At 37.4% G+C, this 17,943-nt stretch overlaps 1 protein-coding gene across 1 annotated transcript; it reads left to right on the top strand.

The window, feature by feature from the left end:
- The first annotated feature begins 7,958 nt into the window (after positions 1–7,958).
- Positions 7,959–16,937, top strand: ppp1r14aa (protein phosphatase 1, regulatory (inhibitor) subunit 14Aa). The gene is made up of 4 exons (XM_017436406.3): positions 7,959–8,191; positions 9,300–9,380; positions 9,553–9,585; positions 15,634–16,937. The coding sequence occupies exons 1-4, from the start codon at positions 8,006–8,008 to the stop codon at positions 15,808–15,810; spliced, it is 477 nt and encodes a 158-aa protein (XP_017291895.1). The 5' UTR covers positions 7,959–8,005; the 3' UTR covers positions 15,811–16,937.
- Positions 16,938–17,943: the final 1,006 nt, after the last annotated feature.

The raw sequence follows: 17,943 nt of genomic DNA, 5'->3' as shown, positions 1-17,943 counted from the left end.
TGTTGATACACTGACATTACTTACCTACTGTCTTTCAACCACTTTGAAAACCTTTTCTTCATCCCTCCAACATATCCCTCTCCCTCCCGTTTTCTGTTTTGTGCCCCGGAGACCTTTTTTCCTGCCGCTCCATCTCTAGCTCCCTGTTGTCAAGTGTACTAACAATCGTAGTCTACGACAATTCAAATTTAAAAGAAAAAAATGCGCCTGAGCGCGTTCTCGAAGGGGTGCGTGCCCTAGCGACCTTTGGGGGGGGGGGCGGAGTGACAGGAGGGGAGGTGAAGGAGTGGAGGGGCGCCTAATCAGTGCCTTTCCTCTGTTATTGATCATTTCATACATGCACAAACAGCTGTTAAATGTAGAAAATGCCAACTAGAAAAAAAATTTCCCCACATCGTTTTGCGCCACTTATGTCATAGATGATGTCATAACATTATAATGTTATGGATATTTCTATAACATTGTTTTATCAGAACATAAAACAAGATGCATCGTCTGTGGGGAGAATTTTGTTGCACTTTAGGATTGTGGCTTGGAGAAGCCCTGTTGCGTCTGCGTGCCATTATGAAAATGTTGCTCGGACCGATGGAAACGGGTCTATTTATAAACTATGTTCTGTGATGTCACTGATGACATCACAGGAAGTTCTTTTTCACTTTCTAGAAGTTTCCTGATGACATCAAAGGGTGTGTCCCAATTCGGCGTCCGCATCCTTTTTTTTTTTTTTTTTTAACAAACTTTATTTTTGTAAACAACAATGCATAACTGTGCAGTGTACATATTAGAGAGAACAAGAATATACATATATAACAAAGAATAAAAATTAAACAATCAAAACAAAACAAATATAAATTGCCAGGGGGAACAAAAAGTACAAAAGTGATAAGAAAACAACAATCAAAATAATCTTGCATAAAGAAAATAGTACAAATTGTGGTAAATATGCCAAAATTACAGTGAATTAACATAGGAGACAATCCAAAATTCCAAGTTGTTTGCAAGTCCATATTGTTGTTTTTGCTTTTTGATTAGTCAAAGGTTGAATTGTAAATATATAATGCTTAAGTTCAATCAAAAACACTGAAAAGACTGTTTTTTTCCTCAAAAATTTACATTTATGTAGGTGAAATTTAGCTTTAATAAGTAATAAATTTATAAGGAAACTTTTCAAAGTCATTTTTTCATTTTCTTGAAATCCAAACAAGACATTTTTCCAATATAAATTAAAACCTGCTGATATTTTAGAGTCAACAAAGTTACAAAAATGTTGCCAAAACACTTTAGAGTAAGAGCACAACCAGAACAAATGAGTGACTGATTCTGGGCAAATGTCACAGAAGGAACAGTTTACATCAATGTTAGAGTTAAACTTCTGTAGAAAGATTTTAACGGGATAGATTCGGTGTATGAGTTTAAAAGACACTTCTTTTACCTTGTTAGAGAGAAGAAAGTGATTTGGGAGCAGCCAGATTGATTTCCAGGATAAATTAATATGAAAACGATTCCAATATGGTACAACTACCGGAGCAGAGGTCACTTCCCTCTGGAACAGGGATCTAATCGATTTATTATTGTTACGAGGAAGAAGTTTCAGACATACTTCGCCCACAGGAGAGTGTATGGGAGTTAAAATGGGAGAATGATAACCGACTCTCGGCTTTTGCTTGAATAACATACAAATTTTTGTAGAGATGGCACCAAAAACTTTAGCATATTCTCCAGGAGAGACAGGAAAATTAAACTTAGAGAGAAATTCCTCATAGCTTAATAACAAACCATCATTGTTAAATAATTGGTCAACCAGAATAATGTTTTGAGTAAACCAGGAATCAAAAAATATAGTTTTCTTCTTATATAGGATGTCTTTATTATTCCAAATGAAATACCGGTGAGGAGAGAAGTTGTGTTTGTAGATGAGTGACCATGATAAAAAGGCCTGCCGGTGAAAGTTGGAGAGTTTTGTTGGGAGTTTCATAATATCAAAATTACAGATCAAAAAGAAGTTTAGACCACCAAATTTAGAGAAAATATGGGAAGGTATAAAATTCCAGAAAGACGCTGGAGAATTGAAAAGTTGACGGATCCAATTTATTTTAAAAGTATTAGTCAAAATAGAGAAAGATAAACAATTAAGTCCACCATTTTCATATGAGTTCATTAGAGTAGATTTTTTAATATAATGGGTCTTATTCTTCCATACAAAATTAAATAACAGTTTGTCAATTTCTTTCTCACTTTTATTGTCAATGTCTAACGACTGTGCAGCATAAATGAGTCTAGAGAGGCCCTCAGCCTTCGAGAGCAGAATACGGCTGCGCAGAGACAAATCTCTAATTGACCACTGATTCAGTCTTTTTTTAGTCTTTTGAATTAACGGGTCAAAGTTCAGAAAGCTTCTTTTGTTATGATCCTTTGTGATATTTATTCCTAAGTAAACAACCTCATTTTTAACTGGTATGCCTTCAATTGAAGCAATAGAGCAGTCCTTTATAGCCATTATTTCACATTTCTTAAGGTTAAGAGAAAGACCAGAGGCTTTGGAGAAAGTGGCAATTTCCTTAATAGCTGAAGAGATTTGGCTTTCATCCTTTAAGAATAAAGTAGTATCATCTGCCAGTTGGGTTAAAGTAATCACTTTATCAGCAACAGTGATCCCTTTTAAAGGACCAGTTTTAATATGATCGGCCAGAATCTGAGTCACCAACAGGAACAGATAGGGGGAGACTGGACAACCCTGTCTGATTCCTCTGCGGAGGCTAAATCTAGGAGAGGAGCCATTTCTTAGTTTAATGGAGCTGTTACTGTTTTGGTACAAGGTTTTAATGATAGAAGTAAAGAATTTCCCAAAACCAAACTTATCTAGACTTTGAAATATAAACTCATGTTCGACCGTATCAAAAGCTTTATAGAAGTCTAAAAAAAATATAAAACCATCATCATGGATAAGATCAGGGTAATCTAAGATATCTAAAACAAATCTTATATTATTTGATATATGCCTATTTTTCATAAAGCCGGATTGAGTTTCATCAATAATGGAGTGAAGGACAGATTTTAATCTTTTAGCAACAACTAATGCAAATATTTTGTAATCATTATTAAGAAGACAAATGGGACGCCAATTATCTAAAAGTAAGGGATCTTTCTTTGGTTTTGGTATTAAAGTGGTTAAACCCTGAGTGAGGGTTGTAGGGAGCGAACCCTTTTCTATACTTTCATTAAGAACCTGCAAAAGAAAGGGAGCGAGGTCGAACAAAAAGTGTTTGTAAAATTCAGCACTTAGTCCATCGATTCCAGGGGATTTGTTGGTTTTGAGATGTGAGATAGCATCCACAATCTCTTGCAAAGAGACTAGCTCATCACATCGTTCCCGTTCACTATTAGAAATTTGATTAACTGTTAAATTCAACATCAGGGCATCAGCTGAAATTTGACAGAAATTGGAAAAATAAAGAGTTTCATAAAAAGAACTACAATATCTAGCGATATCATCAGGGTTATCTGTAACAATGTTGTCAATCCTTAGTCTGGTAACCGAGTTATTGACTGAATTATGTTTTTCCAAGTTAAAAAAGTAATGAGTGTTTTGTTCTCCCTCTTCTAGCCATTTTCTTCTAGATCTAATAAAAGCTCCCTTAGTCTTGTTAATGTAGAAATTATCTAATTTAATTTGTAAGTCTGTTAATTCTTGTTGTTCAGAGACATTTGAATTAAAGGGATTCAACTGAGTGAGTTCAAGTATTCTTGCTATAATTTTTGTTTCCTCTGCCCTGTTTACTTTAGCCTTGTTACTACCAAACTTTCTTAGAAATTTACCAGATTCAAATTTAAAAAGTTCCCAGTTAAGACCATAACAATTATCAGATTGAGCTTTATGCCAGAAGAATTGTAACAATTCTTTTATTTTTATAGTGACCTCATCATAGTTTAGTAAAGAATTATTTAATTTCCAGTATGAAGGGGAATTACCAGAGTGTTTTTTGTCTGAAAATTTGATAATTATTTCAATAACTTTGTGGTCTGTAAGGGGAGTTGGTAGGATGTTAACAGTCACAGTTTCTTTGTTTACTGAATCTGAGATCAGCCAGAAGTCAATCCTAGAGATAAAGAGTTATTACTCCAGGTAAATAAAAGATCTTGTGGGTGTTCAGCTCTCCAAATATCAATTAGGTTAAATTTATCCATAAATGCTTTGACAGTTGGATTTGAGGCATTTGGACGACCAGGAGGCCATTTATCAAGGTCACCATCAAGGACAGTGTTGAAATCTCCTCCTATGAGGACTGTAGCGTTTGGCCATTTTTTTAACCATGCTATAAGAATCTTTTCAATATTGAGAAACAACTTATCATTTTCTCCTTTATTATTGTAGCCATAAATATTGGCACAAATGAAATGATGGTTATCATAGAAGAATAGCTGACAAATAAAGTGACCTAGTGAATCACATTCAGTAGAAATAATATTCCCATTAAATCTGTGCTTTAAAGTCATAACTCCTGCAGAACGCTCAGACCCATGAGAGAGCCAAACAGAATTGCCCCATTGGGATTTCCAAAAAGTAACATCATCAACTGTAGAGTGACATTCCTGAAAAAAACAAAAATCAGATTTAAAATTTTTGGCAAACAGAAACAGCGCTTTTCTTTTTAGCATATTGCGCATCCCCCTGGCATTAAGAGAAATCAGAGAGAGAGATAACATTTAAACAAGAGAAGTGACTTAGAGGATGAAGGTAGTAACAGATAACTAACGCCGTGGATCAGTACCTTATTAAAGTTCCAGTTCCCAGTTTGCAACCATGGATAAAGTTATTTTTAGTGAGCCCATCAAGAAGAAGACCTAACCTGCGGTTATTCCTGCATTGGAGTAAACACTGTGGGTATCTCCACACCGTTGATGAAGCCACGGCCCCCTACGAAGTAGGCCGATTTCCCCTCTTCCCGAGCCTTCTGGATGCTCGGCCACAGCTTCTGTCGAGAGTCACGATCTTCTTTGCAAAGGTCTTCCGTAAAACGGAGACCATTTTTTTTCAGGAAGTCATTTCCCTTAGCTCCTTTCCATATATAATCACGATATCTCCTCGCAATGAAGCGAATGATGATGGAACGAGGCCGAGAGTTACCGGGAAGCTTTCTTCCAACTCGATGAGCGACATCAATGAAGAGCTGAAGCCTTTCCTTCTCATTCGGAAGAGTCTCCCGGCAGACCCGCACCACCTCCTCCAACACGTTTTCCTTCTCGGTCTCAGCGACTCCATGAAGTCTGAGGTTCCAACGGCGGCCATAACGCTCCATCTCAGCGACACGGATTAAGCAGGACGTTGTATCTTTTTCATTGCGCTCCACACGTTTCTCGACTGAGTTGATTTTCTTATTAATATCTTTAATTTCTTCTAGCATATTTCCTAGCTTTGTTTCTAAGGCATCACTTCTTGTGTTGATCAAGCTAGCAAGCATAGCGATAGCATCATCGGGGTTTGAGTTGTTAGTTGTCCGTGAAACATTCGGAAAAGGTTTCTTGGCAACGGGAGGCTTACTTGGGGTAACCGGGAGCGGCGGGAAATCCTCTTCATCGGCCTCGGGTTGAAAAGCGACAATAGCCGCACCAACATAGTCGTGGTCTTTTTCAGAAGCAACAAGGCAGGTTTTATCCAGCTTGTTGTGGTCATTGGTTCTTTTTTGGGGTATTTTAGGCATCTTCCTAAGAGTAAGATAATCTTACAAAGTAGAAAAGTTCTTCAGTGAGCGCTTGTATACATAGAAAATTGCAAAGAAATAGCTCTTGTACTGAGAGTTCGGCGTAGTACGTCTTACGCTACCGCCATCTTCCCGCCTCCCCAGCGGCCGCATCCTTGAAGGCCAGATTTGAAGGCCGATTATGTCACAGCGGCGTGCCGAAGGCTGTCCCAATTCAAAGACTCCTTCAAATGTGGCCCACAAATACGTACTCCTTTTCCCAGATTTGAAAGATGGCTCTGGTGTATCCTTCTCAGCCCATCCTATCCCAAGATGCATTGCGGATATAACAGAGAATTCTTTTCACGATGGCGGACGAAGCAAGAGCGGAGTACACTTTTAAATGTAAGTATGTTAAAATTTGGGATTACAAATATTTAAAACCTATAGCGGATATGATGATAGGCTTTTGTCATTTGCGTAGACATTTTTTTTGTATTATTTTTTGTCACAGATCATCAGGACAATAAATGAGCTTGAACAGCGGGTCCCGTAGTTCCTCAACTTTTGCCGCTAAGCTGTTTTTTCTCTTTTTCTTAGGGACCAAGAAGCAGACCGAAGCTTTCATCAAGCTTCGTAATGAGAACAGCCACCTTTTTACGGGCATAAAAAACTCTGCCGTTGTGGCATGGAGGTAGAAGAATGAATCCATTTATTCATCTTATGAGTACAGTTTCATTAACCCTCATACTGTCCATAACCTGCGATCTTAATGAAATAGAGCTCCTCCTGTGTCGTGCTGTGAAAACTAGTTTTTTAAATATGGGTTTAAGACATTATTTTCCATGTTTCCCTCTTCATTCATTTTTTGTTGATGTTATCATGATAATTTCCTGTGATGTCATCAGCGACATCACAGAACAGAGTTTATAAATAGACCCCATTTCCATCAGTCCGAGCAACATTTTCATAATGGCACGCAGACGCAACAGGGCTTCTTCAAGCCACAATCTAAAAGTGCAACAAAATTCTATGTTCATCCCCCTGATGAACATAAAACAATGTTATAGAAATATCCATAACAAAATACGAAAAAACAGGCATTTATTTGTTTTTGGTGTTATATTAAAAAAGAAAAAAACAAAATAACCAGTCCAAAAATGCCGTTGCAAATCGTTTGTTTCTTTAACTGCTAAATGTTCCATTATGTTCAACAGCAGCTCCACTGAAAGAAGGTTCAGATCTGCCAAAGCGTCTCCAATAAGTAATAAACCCTGAAGGGGCAGACCAAAGATTCCTTTAGGAAGTTTAAATCCAGTTTTTTATCTTATTGCTCCACAAATGCTGCCTTTAGGATCAGAATGACTAGGTATGGGACGATATGATTTTTTTTTTGTTTTAGTAGCGGTAGGATTTTTCTATCAGACTGCCTGGTTGGTTTTCATCATTTTCTGTTTTTTCTGGCCAACGCGTTTTGCCGGAGAAGATTAAAACAAAAACAATAGGGTTCCCTGCTCCACTGGGAGCAGGTGAACGGCCATGCCTTGCATTGGGCCTCCACTCGCTCCCACGGACTTGGAACCCTAATAAACTCAAAACCACAGTGAAAAAGCCTGAATTGAAGTCAGCAGTATACTGCCTCTGCATTATAGGGGCATCTATGTGCTCACTTCTGTAGTCTTCTTATGTTTTTCTGTGTATATTATTGGACCAAAACATTAGGTAAAAGAATCAGAATTAGAAAGTGAGGTATACCGCATCATCTGTTTATGTTTTGCTCTGAGTGGGAAGGTTCAGTGTTTTTTAAAGATGAAATTCTTATCAAACTGGACTTTGAAACAAATTGTGAAATGATGTGCATTAATCTATGAAGATTCAAATGGAGCTTTTACAACCAAACTTCTCAGTGAGGTGATTCATGACCAGAGCAGTGCTGACACACCTTGAGGTAATGTTTTTGATCAATTAATATTAAACTTTATATGAACTAATAGAGCTTTAACTTGAATGCAATATTCTTAAGATGCATGTACAGACTCATGCAGAGCAGAAGAGAAAAATTAACCTTCTGCTGCTGTAGGCATTGCCTTTTTCCTTAAAATGAAAATACTTCAAGCTGTTCAAAAAAACTGAAATCAAAACTGAAATTCATAGTAGACCTTTGTAGATATTGTAAACATCAACAGAGTTTTTCATGTCCTTTGTATAAACAGACTGCTGGGCTGATGGATAGAGTGAAGGGAGGAGGCAAGGGAGTACCGCCTCCCATCTTCTCCCTGCAACTTCAACAAAAGGCAAGAAAGAAGTCTGACCAGTCCACAGCAGAAATGGACACCAATCAGACCAGAACTGTGCCTGAAGAATCCAGTCTGGAGGTGCTTGAGGAGCAGGGGGGGAACATTCCAAAGAGGCATGCCCGGGTCACCGTAAAGTACAATCGGAAGGAGCTGCAGAAGCGACTTGATGTAGAGAAATGGATCGAGGAGTGTCTAGAGGGGCTGTACAGGGGTCAGGTAAGTGGCTGGGTTCTGGAGCAAAAGAACAGAATAGTTTTGTTTCTACTTCCTGTCACAAAGTAGCCATTTCAAATATGTTGAATATTTTAAGATTTTATGAAATTAAACTAATGTATAAAACAAAGCTGGAGGACTGAGGGTTTAACTCTGAGACTGTGTCACAACCCCTCAGTTTTCACTGTGCTCTGAGGTGTTGATGGGGGAAGGCAGTGGGTCTCTCCTTACAAGGTCTGTGTACACATGGTTCCTCTCAGAGATCTGTATCTGACTTGATGTTTTCTGCTCTTATATGGGCATCACGGAACAGAGTGAGGGGTGGCTGAAGGCCAAAAGAAAGAGGAAATCAGGAGGTCTCGGGGGGGGGGGACAATGTGGATCTGGCTGTTGGAGCAACTGACAGCAGGATGACATATTTTAGGAAGAGATATATGAATTTAATTTAAATTTAATTGTAAAAAGAAATCCGGAGTACAGCAGCAGGAACAGAAACAGGACCCAGGTTTTTACATGAACTGGTGGTCTGTTCTCGTAGTCCTCTGAATTCAAATGTGTTTTATTACAGACACAAACAGTACTCTTAATTTTTTCAGTGTGCAGATTTGGATTTGTTGGGTTGTACCATAGAATTGCAGTCCAGTTTGTGCCAAGACCCCAGTCCCACAGAGAGGAATCCAGTTGTGTGAAAGGCTGCATTACTGTTCCTTTTCTCAGTTTGTACAATGGCTGCTTGTTTAAACAAAACTGGCCATTGTTTACTGTATTATACAAACTTTATTACTATGCAGCCTCCGGAGCCTAAACATGCAATCACATAGTGTGTGTGTGCAGGGTGGATATTTAAACTTAAAACTGCAAGTAGCTACAGTTTTATACAGTCATATTTTGAAAGTATGGAGGAATTTCACCTCAGTTCAAGGAGCATTGAGCTTAAAACTCAGGCAACACATGCAGTACTAAAACTTTGTTTGGTCATTATGGTTTACATTTTGGACTTTATTCAAGTCACTATCAACACACACATATTCACATTTCTGTTTGTTCTATTATAACTTAAGTTTGTGTTGTTTTTTTTTTTTCATATATGTGCTGAACATGTTGAACTCAGGAGACTGACATGCCAGAGGAGGTGAACATTGACAGTTTGATCGACCTGCCAAATGACGAGGAGCGAGTCCAGAAGTTAAAGGTAGCACAACACATTTAGTCATTTTCTTCCTGGAACAGTTTAACACTGAAATAATTCATATTACTGCCTAATGTTTGAGACTGTCACAGAAACAGGATTAGTATCACTGTTACTGAATAGTCACAATGTGATAAATTTCTGTTAACAACTTTTTTTTTTCTTTTTTGAACAGGAGCTCCTTTTTAAATGCAATAACAACACAGAGGTATGTTTTATATTTCCAAATTTCCATGACTTTAATTTCACAGAAGATGTAGCTATTTGCATACAACAGGTTGCAAAAGTAAGCGCCTATTGTGGCATTTTTTTCTGTTTTGTTGCCTTAAAACCTGGATGTTTCATTTCAACATAGAGACTAATTAAACAAAACATACTTCAGACTAATGAAGTTAATGCTTTTTAACTTATTCTAAGATTTATAAAACTAAAGAAATGTTGTAAGTAAGTAAGTAAAAATTTATTTGTATAGCACATTTCAGCAACAAGGCATTCAAAGTGCTTTACATCATAAAAACATCAGTAGAATCATCACAATAATCAAAAACATCATTGCAATCATCAAAAACATCACACAGTAGATCATCAGAACATTACAATCATCACATGAAATCATAAAAATCATCGAGCACTTGATAATCATAAGGAGATGGTCAGTATGTAATAAGATATTTTGTTCAGAGCAGCTTTTCACCTGAATTTGTTTGTGGACTACTAATCAAAGGCAGCTCTAAACAGGTGAGTTTTCAGCCTTGATTTAAAAGAATTTTGTGTTTCGGCTGTTTTGCAGTTTTCCGGGAGTTTGTTCCAGATTGATGGTGCATAGAAACTGAAAGCTGCTTCTCCATGTTTGGTTCTGGTTCTGGGGAACAAAGTAGACCAGAACCAGAAGACCTGAGTGTTCCGGAGGGTTGATACAATGATAATAAGTCTTTAATGTATTGTGGTGCTAGACCGTTCAGTGATTTATAAACTAATAGAAGTATTTTAAAGTCTCTTCTCTGCGCTACAGCGAGCCAGTGTAGGGACTTTAAAACCTTGGTGATGTGCTCTATTTTTCTGGTCTTAGTGAGAACATGAGCAGCAGCATTGTGTTGCGTTGTGTACAAATGTACTCAGCCCGTTTACTCTGAAGCTTCAGAAGCTGCCAAATTAAATAAGATTTAACTGTAATCAATCTAAATGACAGATAATCTAAACCTGTCATGTTATATACACCTGATGTAACAGCACCCAGAAACAACACCAGTCCAACACCTTCAAGTAGTAAGGTCTACCACCAAATAAGAGACATCACGAAGACCAAGGAACTTTCCATACAGGTTAGAGACAAAGTTGTAGAAAAGTACAGATCAGGGTTGGGATATAAAAAAATATCCCAGAACCCTGAACATTCCAGAGCTCCATTATTATGAAATGTAAAGATGCAAACCACTGCAAACCTGCCAAGAGAGGGTCATCAACCAAAACTGAAATGGGTAACAAGGAAATCAGAGGAACATCCAGGAGGCCAAAGGTTACCCTGATGAAGATGGGAGGATCTGTCCAGAGGCCCACTAGAAGCTGCAGTTGGGCTTCATAGAAGAGTGGCATGAAAAAAAAATGATTAAAGAAAAAAAATGCTGGACTGTTTAGATTTTTGTACCCAAAAATGGTGCTGTGCTCAGATGAGACTAAAACTAAATTTTTTGTTCAAAGACAAAAATAACAGAACTCATCATGCTGAGAACATCATCCCTACTGTCAAACATTGGTGGCAGCATAATGCTTGGGGATGTTTTATATATATATATATATCAGCAGGGACCAGGAAATCAGGCACAGTGAAAGAAAAAAAATAATGGGGAAAAAAGACACAAAGAAATACTTGAGAGGAACTTGTTGGAGTCTTCCAGAGCTCAGAGACTGGTACAGACATCCACCTTCCAGCAAAACAATGAGCCTAAACTTACTGCTGAAAGAACACTCCACTGGTTTAAGGATAACCTGTTAAAGGTCCTGGAGTGATCCAGTCAAAGTCCAGACTTCAGTCCAATGGAAATATCTGGTTTGTGTCATAAGGGGGAAGGCGAGACAAGGTATGGCAGGGAATAAAGAGACGATAAACATGACAAATGGAACGAAATGACCCAGTGAGGAGTGAAGAACAGAGACCGGTTTTAAAAGACTGAAGGAGAGATGAAGATTGGCTGCAGCTGTGACACAACAAGGAACAGTTGAGGTGGGCGTGGCAGGCATGAACCGGAAAACTACTGGGGAGGTGAAAGTGACAAGACATGAACACAAATCCAAAAGACAAACAAAGCAGAACAAGAACTACAAAACCACCAAACAAAACACCAAAACTATGACAGTTTGATTTAAAGATTGTTGGGCATGAGCAGCACCCATCCAACCTGAAGGAGCTGCAGCAGTTTGGTCATAAAGAATTAACAAAGATTCTGGGATTCTATGGACTAATATCATGAAGACAGATCTGAAGAGACTTGATGCTGGAACTGCTCCTAAAAGGTGGAGACACAAAGTATGATCTTTGGAGTGTGAATACATACTGTATGTGCACACCACCTTTCATTTTCACGTGTTTTAGAATTATTTTAAACATTTTTCACATTTCTTACTTAATTGAAAATCCATTCAAATTTGAGGTTCTCAAGCAGTGTTGCCCAATCCTGGTCCTTGAGGGCCGCTATCCTTCAATTGTGTGAATGCTTTAAGGATGCTTTAAGCATTCACACCATTGTTTTCCTGTTTCTCTTTATTTTAGTTGTTTCCCTGTCTTCAAGTTCTGCAGAAGCCTGTTAATCACTCATTCATTCAAATCAAGTCTGTCAAAACAGAGAAATGTTTCACTGCTGTTCTGAGGCAACTAAATGGGTAATCAAATAGGATGAATACTTTTGCAACCCACAATGCAGAGACACAAAGACAGAGTTAAACTGCAGCATCTGATTTCTTGCAACCCCATTTTCCAACTGCCCCAACAATGGCTTTCTGTGCAAAAACAATGAGTCTTTTTCAAACATTGGCTGTAAAAGGTCCTGATTACAGCTTCAATTCCTGAATAAGCAGCATAAAGGCAGTGTAGCCTTTGCTTTTCATACTCACCTAAGGTTTAGAAAACTTCTAAAAACAGACCACATTTGTATGTGTAATAAAACGTGTTCAAGTTTCATTCAAACTGAACTTAAATAATTTTGTTCTCAAACTAGTGACCCAGTTCCACACACCCTGTTAGGCTCAGAAACAATTTTAAAATATATATACACAGCAATTAAAAGAGCAACAACATGAGCATATGTAACACCAATGCTACAGTATGTGTACAGTCAGTTTTTCTTAAAGACTGGACCTACTTGTTTATCTGCCTCCACCTGTATTGTTGCTACAACAACACATCTGGGTTCAGTGTTTCTCAGCAGCTATGGGAATTTGAGATTTCACCTCAACAGACTAAATATATGAGTCAAACCACATACTTTATTTAATAGCTGAATAATTGAATAAATAAAAATATGTTGTCCTTGTACACATTCGAGTCTGAAATATAAGGAGTTTTTCACCTTGTTGGGGGCCTGAGATGACCTGTGTTAAGACAGATCCTGAGTACAAAAATGGGGGTGGAAAGCCTAACGTGACAGTATGCTTTTTTACACAGCAATATGACAATTTTTTTCCATATTGTGGTGAGGAATGGATGTTTGTTATTAGAGCAGAAATAGTAAAGTGCCTATGAAGATAACCAGTTCTCATTGTAACAGTGGATTTTCTATATAAAGAGGAGACATGGCCTTTTTGGATGTACCAGGAGATTATTTCACAGTGACAGTTAAGATGATCTTTGTTAGCTTTGTCTTGTAGTATTGTTTGTTTTGTTGCAAAGATGTGTTAAGGATAAAACTCTGAGGGAATGAAAGCAAAAAAGTGCTGCTTCAGGTTTACACACACACGCACACACACACACGCACACTGAAAATCAACCAATCACTGCTGAGAAAAGAAAATCATATGAATTTAATAAAAATAACTGTATTTTAGACACATAATTATCAGACACTCTAACTCTATGACATGTGTTGTTGTTCTGTAGAAACCAAACGTCTAAGGATGGCCAGAGGGGCAGAGCTAATGTGTAAACCTGTTTTATATTTTCTTGTAATTGTCAGGTTGGGTGGAGATTGCGGCGAACCCAATGTGCAGACTCATCTTGGATTCCAGACATAAAAATAATTTATTTTTAAACTAAAAGAAACAAAAACAAAAGCTGACATGGCAGCAAAGAATAACTAAATACAAAACATAAATTAAATCCAAACAGGAGGTGAAATCATGAGAGGCAAAACATGAAGGGAAACTAAGCAGTGCATGAAGCGACAGTATCTGACAGTAGTGACATAAACACAACAAACTGAGATAAGTCCACATTTCACTGTGGTCTTTCCATCAGTTAGGATATCCAGCCTTTCTGAGGTTGTGTTTGATAAAATTTAGTTTTAATGATAACTTTTCCAAACACACACAACAAATATGAAATCCAGTATACTTTAAAAGTAATCCATACAATATAAAGGATTTTAAAGTAAATACAATGCATCACTGAGGTAGCTCTGTGGTCAGTGCCACAATTTCACAATACTGAGGCTGTGAGTTCAAGACCAGATTCCAACAGGAAGATAATCTGGACTAAAACAATTGCCTAATTTTTCATGTGAGTTTGCTTTTTATGGAAACTCCATCAGAGAGGAGCAACAAAAAACAAAGTTATTACAATGTTATATAAAATAAAATTGTATATGTATGAACACATAGCGCACCCTATTTGTTCCACATAGGTGGTTCCACTTTCACTTCAAGCTTAGGTCCTCTACCAGAGTCCTGGGAGCTTGATGGTTCTACGCAGTATCTTAGCTATTCTTAGGACTGCGCTCTTCTGGACAGAGATCTCTGAGGTTGTTCCTGGGATCTGTTGGAGCCACTCTTCCAGTTTGGGGGTCACAGCACCAAGTGCGATGACCACTGGTACCACTGAGGCCTTGACTTTCTACAACTTCTTCATTTTCATCTTTCAGCCCATGATATTTCTCCAGCTTGTTCTCCTTTTTCCGGATGTCATTTGGGACTGCTACATCTATCACCACTGCTTTCTTCTGTATCTTATCTATCACCACAATGTTCAGTTGGTTACCTGTTTGTCAGTCTGGATCCAAAAGTCCCACAGTATCTTAGCCCTGCCATTCTCCACCACCTTAGATGGAGTCTACCCCTTTGACTGTGGGACCTCCAGTCCACACTCAGTACAGATGTTCCTGTACGCTATTCAATCAGCTTAGTTTTGGCAATTAATGTACACTTTGCTTGTCTGCATCTTAAATCCTGCTATTATGTGCTGGACTGTCTCAGGGCTTCTTTGCACACTCTGCATCTTGGAGGTGGGAGTGTGATGGCTGCTGGTTGATTAACGATATCTAAACAGCCATTCTTGGGAATATTCTGAAGGTACAACTTTTTTGATTGTTGGTTGTTCTAATGAGCTGTTTATTAGAATTCTTCTCAATACAAATGTCCATTTTGTCTGGATTTTATTAATCAGTGGATTACGAATGTTGCTCGGTGGTGAGTTTCTCTTTGGTTTAATGTTTGTTCTGATTGATTATAGAGCTGACTGAATCTGTTGTGGTCACTGTAAACCAAATGTGCATGTGAATCATAAGAAAAAAATATGAGCAGCTATTTAAACACAACACTGAGGTTAAGATCACACTGAAACTGTAAAACAGATGACGGCTGTCAGGGTACTGTGTTTCACTGCAGTGGATTTTTACATTTTAAAATCGTCCATTTGTGTGACGCTGCAATTGTCTGTGAAGTCACTAATCATAGCATGCTGGTTCATTTTTCACATATCACATCTGTTAGGTAATTAAGCTCACTGAGAAATAACTACAAAAAATGTAACATAAATCTCTTTGAACCGTGTTAATATAATAATAATAATAATAATAATAATAATAATAATAATAAAGTTCAGATGTCTGAATGTGTTTTCATTTGTACAAAGCATCACATCTCAAAAACATTTTGTAGTCAATATTAACCTCCAGGTGTAAACACTCTCAATTAAAGCTGAACACTTGTAGTTGAACTGCCCAAGACAGACCTTTAATCAAGGTCTGAACAGTGTCTAAAAATTTTTAAAGAGTGACTGTTTGAGGTATCCTTGCAATATTTATATCAGATCACTCTGCTCTGGTTTCAGACCTTCATCAAAGACTTGGTGTCAAAGCTTGTGGGAGTTCATAAGCAGGAGGAACTGCAGAGTGAAGGAATCGAACATCCGATCATCTGCCACAGCCATCCTCATCATGAGCCTTACCACTTCAGCAACCCACACCACCACTTCAATCACAGCCGAAGCCAGAACCAGACCCTCTGATGACCCCTGTAAACACGTGAAAACATACAGGGTCAATAACGTTGAACTATGTGAACCAGAAATCAATGAAGGATTCAATTTACTGTTACTCTTCAAGAAAACAGCTCTTTTGTTCAAAGCTGAATAACTGACACCATTTTTGTTTTGCTTTAATATGAAGTCTTCAGAACATTAAGGCAGAAACTTCATACAACCAGTGTTTACCTAAACCATCTGCACCTTGTAAAACCCATCAAAGATGCTTTGCCTCTACTGTTGGTATTAAAGGTCTTTAAAAAATATTTCAGACTTAATCTAGACTAGCACAAACTTAATGTAAAACTGCAATGTTTGTTTTAGATGTTTTGTGAAGATTACATCGAAAATTGATCATGTAATTTGAGTTTTGGAGGTGGTTCAAAGCAGTTCATTTATGTTTGGTTTAGAGAAGGCTTCCAACCTTGTCTTAGGTCTTAGTGGCAACACAATCCAGGGTTTCTAACAACAAATGAACAGATTTACCAAATTACATTTCCTTCAAATAAAACGTAATTTTTCTTTCATATTTTTTACTTACGCAACTGACAAAGTATCTGACATGAAATGATGCAGCAGTGGACTTCTCTCAGTAATCATAAAAGAAGATAAACAGGATGATTTTTTTAAAATTTATTTAATTTTTAATTTTTTATTTTTTGCTCATCACTTAAACACAAAATATATGACATCACTTTTACAGGATTATAAGATAACACAAACTGTCTCTCAGCATTTTTTCTCCCTAAACTGATAGTTCTCAGATATGGAACAACCCACCCTCCACAGTCCCTGAACACAACTCTTAAAAAAACATAGCTGGATTAAATTTTGGGACTTGTATAGCAGCTCTTGAATTATGCGAAATTATTGGCATGATTACAAAACATAATACTGCTGGAAATGACTATTTTGCATTACTAAAACATTATAGCTTGTAATGATAAATTATTGTCATTTATTCCTCTTGTTTATCTCATTTGTGTTGTGTTGTCATTTCAGTGCCTTTACAAAATGCTGAGATTGAAAAACAAAAAAACATTTAAAAAAAAAACTTTTGCTGAAATTGTTTACAAAGAAATAATAATAAAGTAACTAATAAAAAATGGTGGATTGTGTCATGGATTGTTTATTGAACCAGGATGAGCTAAAACATTTTGTGTTATCTTAAAAGAAGAACAATGTATGATGCTGATTTAAAGAGATGTTTAGAGTCAACTATAATAACATTAGTGATGAAACCACAAGGTGGCAGCAGGTCACCATGAACAGCCATAAAATTATTGCCCATCTACAAATGTAATTGCATGCCAATACATAGAATTCTTTTTTTTTTTTCTTGTGTATTGTTTTGGGGAAAAAAATCATAAATGTCAGTTAATCTTTTGGAAAATGCTCTCTCAGAAATTTTATTCTTTCATTTAAATAAAATATTAAATAAATGAAATAAAGGAAAAATGTTGAAACTTCAAAGAGATTCTAACCACCTTTTCACAAAACTGCAACATGTCAAATGTTCCAAAACACCCAAAAAAGTACCGTATTTTCTGGACTATAAGGCGCACTTAAAAGCCTTCAATTTTCTCAAATAACCAGAGTGCACCTTATAATCCAGAGTGCCTAATATATGTAAGAAGTCGTAATGTTTTTGGTAAACTACAAAGCCGCACCACGTGCACCATTAAGGTTCAGTTATAGTCGCGTAGGGCTCCAAGCACGGCGCGTGGTGGAGGCGTTTATACTCGACACTTACGTCTCTCATAGAGGGATCATATAAATGCTGATACAGGCTAACCAGCTCTGCTAGAGCACCAAAATTGTACATTTTGAATGGAGCGCGCGTGCTGCGAAAATGGTTTGAAAGTTCGAAAATGGACCATTTATTGACAGTGCGTCTTGTAATCTAGTGCGCTCAAATGTAACACTCCAAGTCAGTCCTGATTTTTAGCTTTTATAACTCACACAAGTTTGGTAAACTATTTCAATTTGGTAAACTATATCTTCAGAGAAGGGTCTGCTTGCTTCTCTGAAAGCAAATCACTATGGGACAAAGTCACAGGAAAAGTTTTCTCGACTAAAACCGCTTTGGCATGAGCCATGGCACACAGCACATAGTAT

This window comes from Kryptolebias marmoratus, linkage group LG13 (assembly GCF_001649575.2).
Source record: "Kryptolebias marmoratus isolate JLee-2015 linkage group LG13, ASM164957v2, whole genome shotgun sequence".
Lineage (NCBI taxonomy): Eukaryota > Metazoa > Chordata > Actinopteri > Cyprinodontiformes > Rivulidae > Kryptolebias > Kryptolebias marmoratus.
This window is presented reverse-complemented; position numbering and strand designations above follow the sequence as displayed.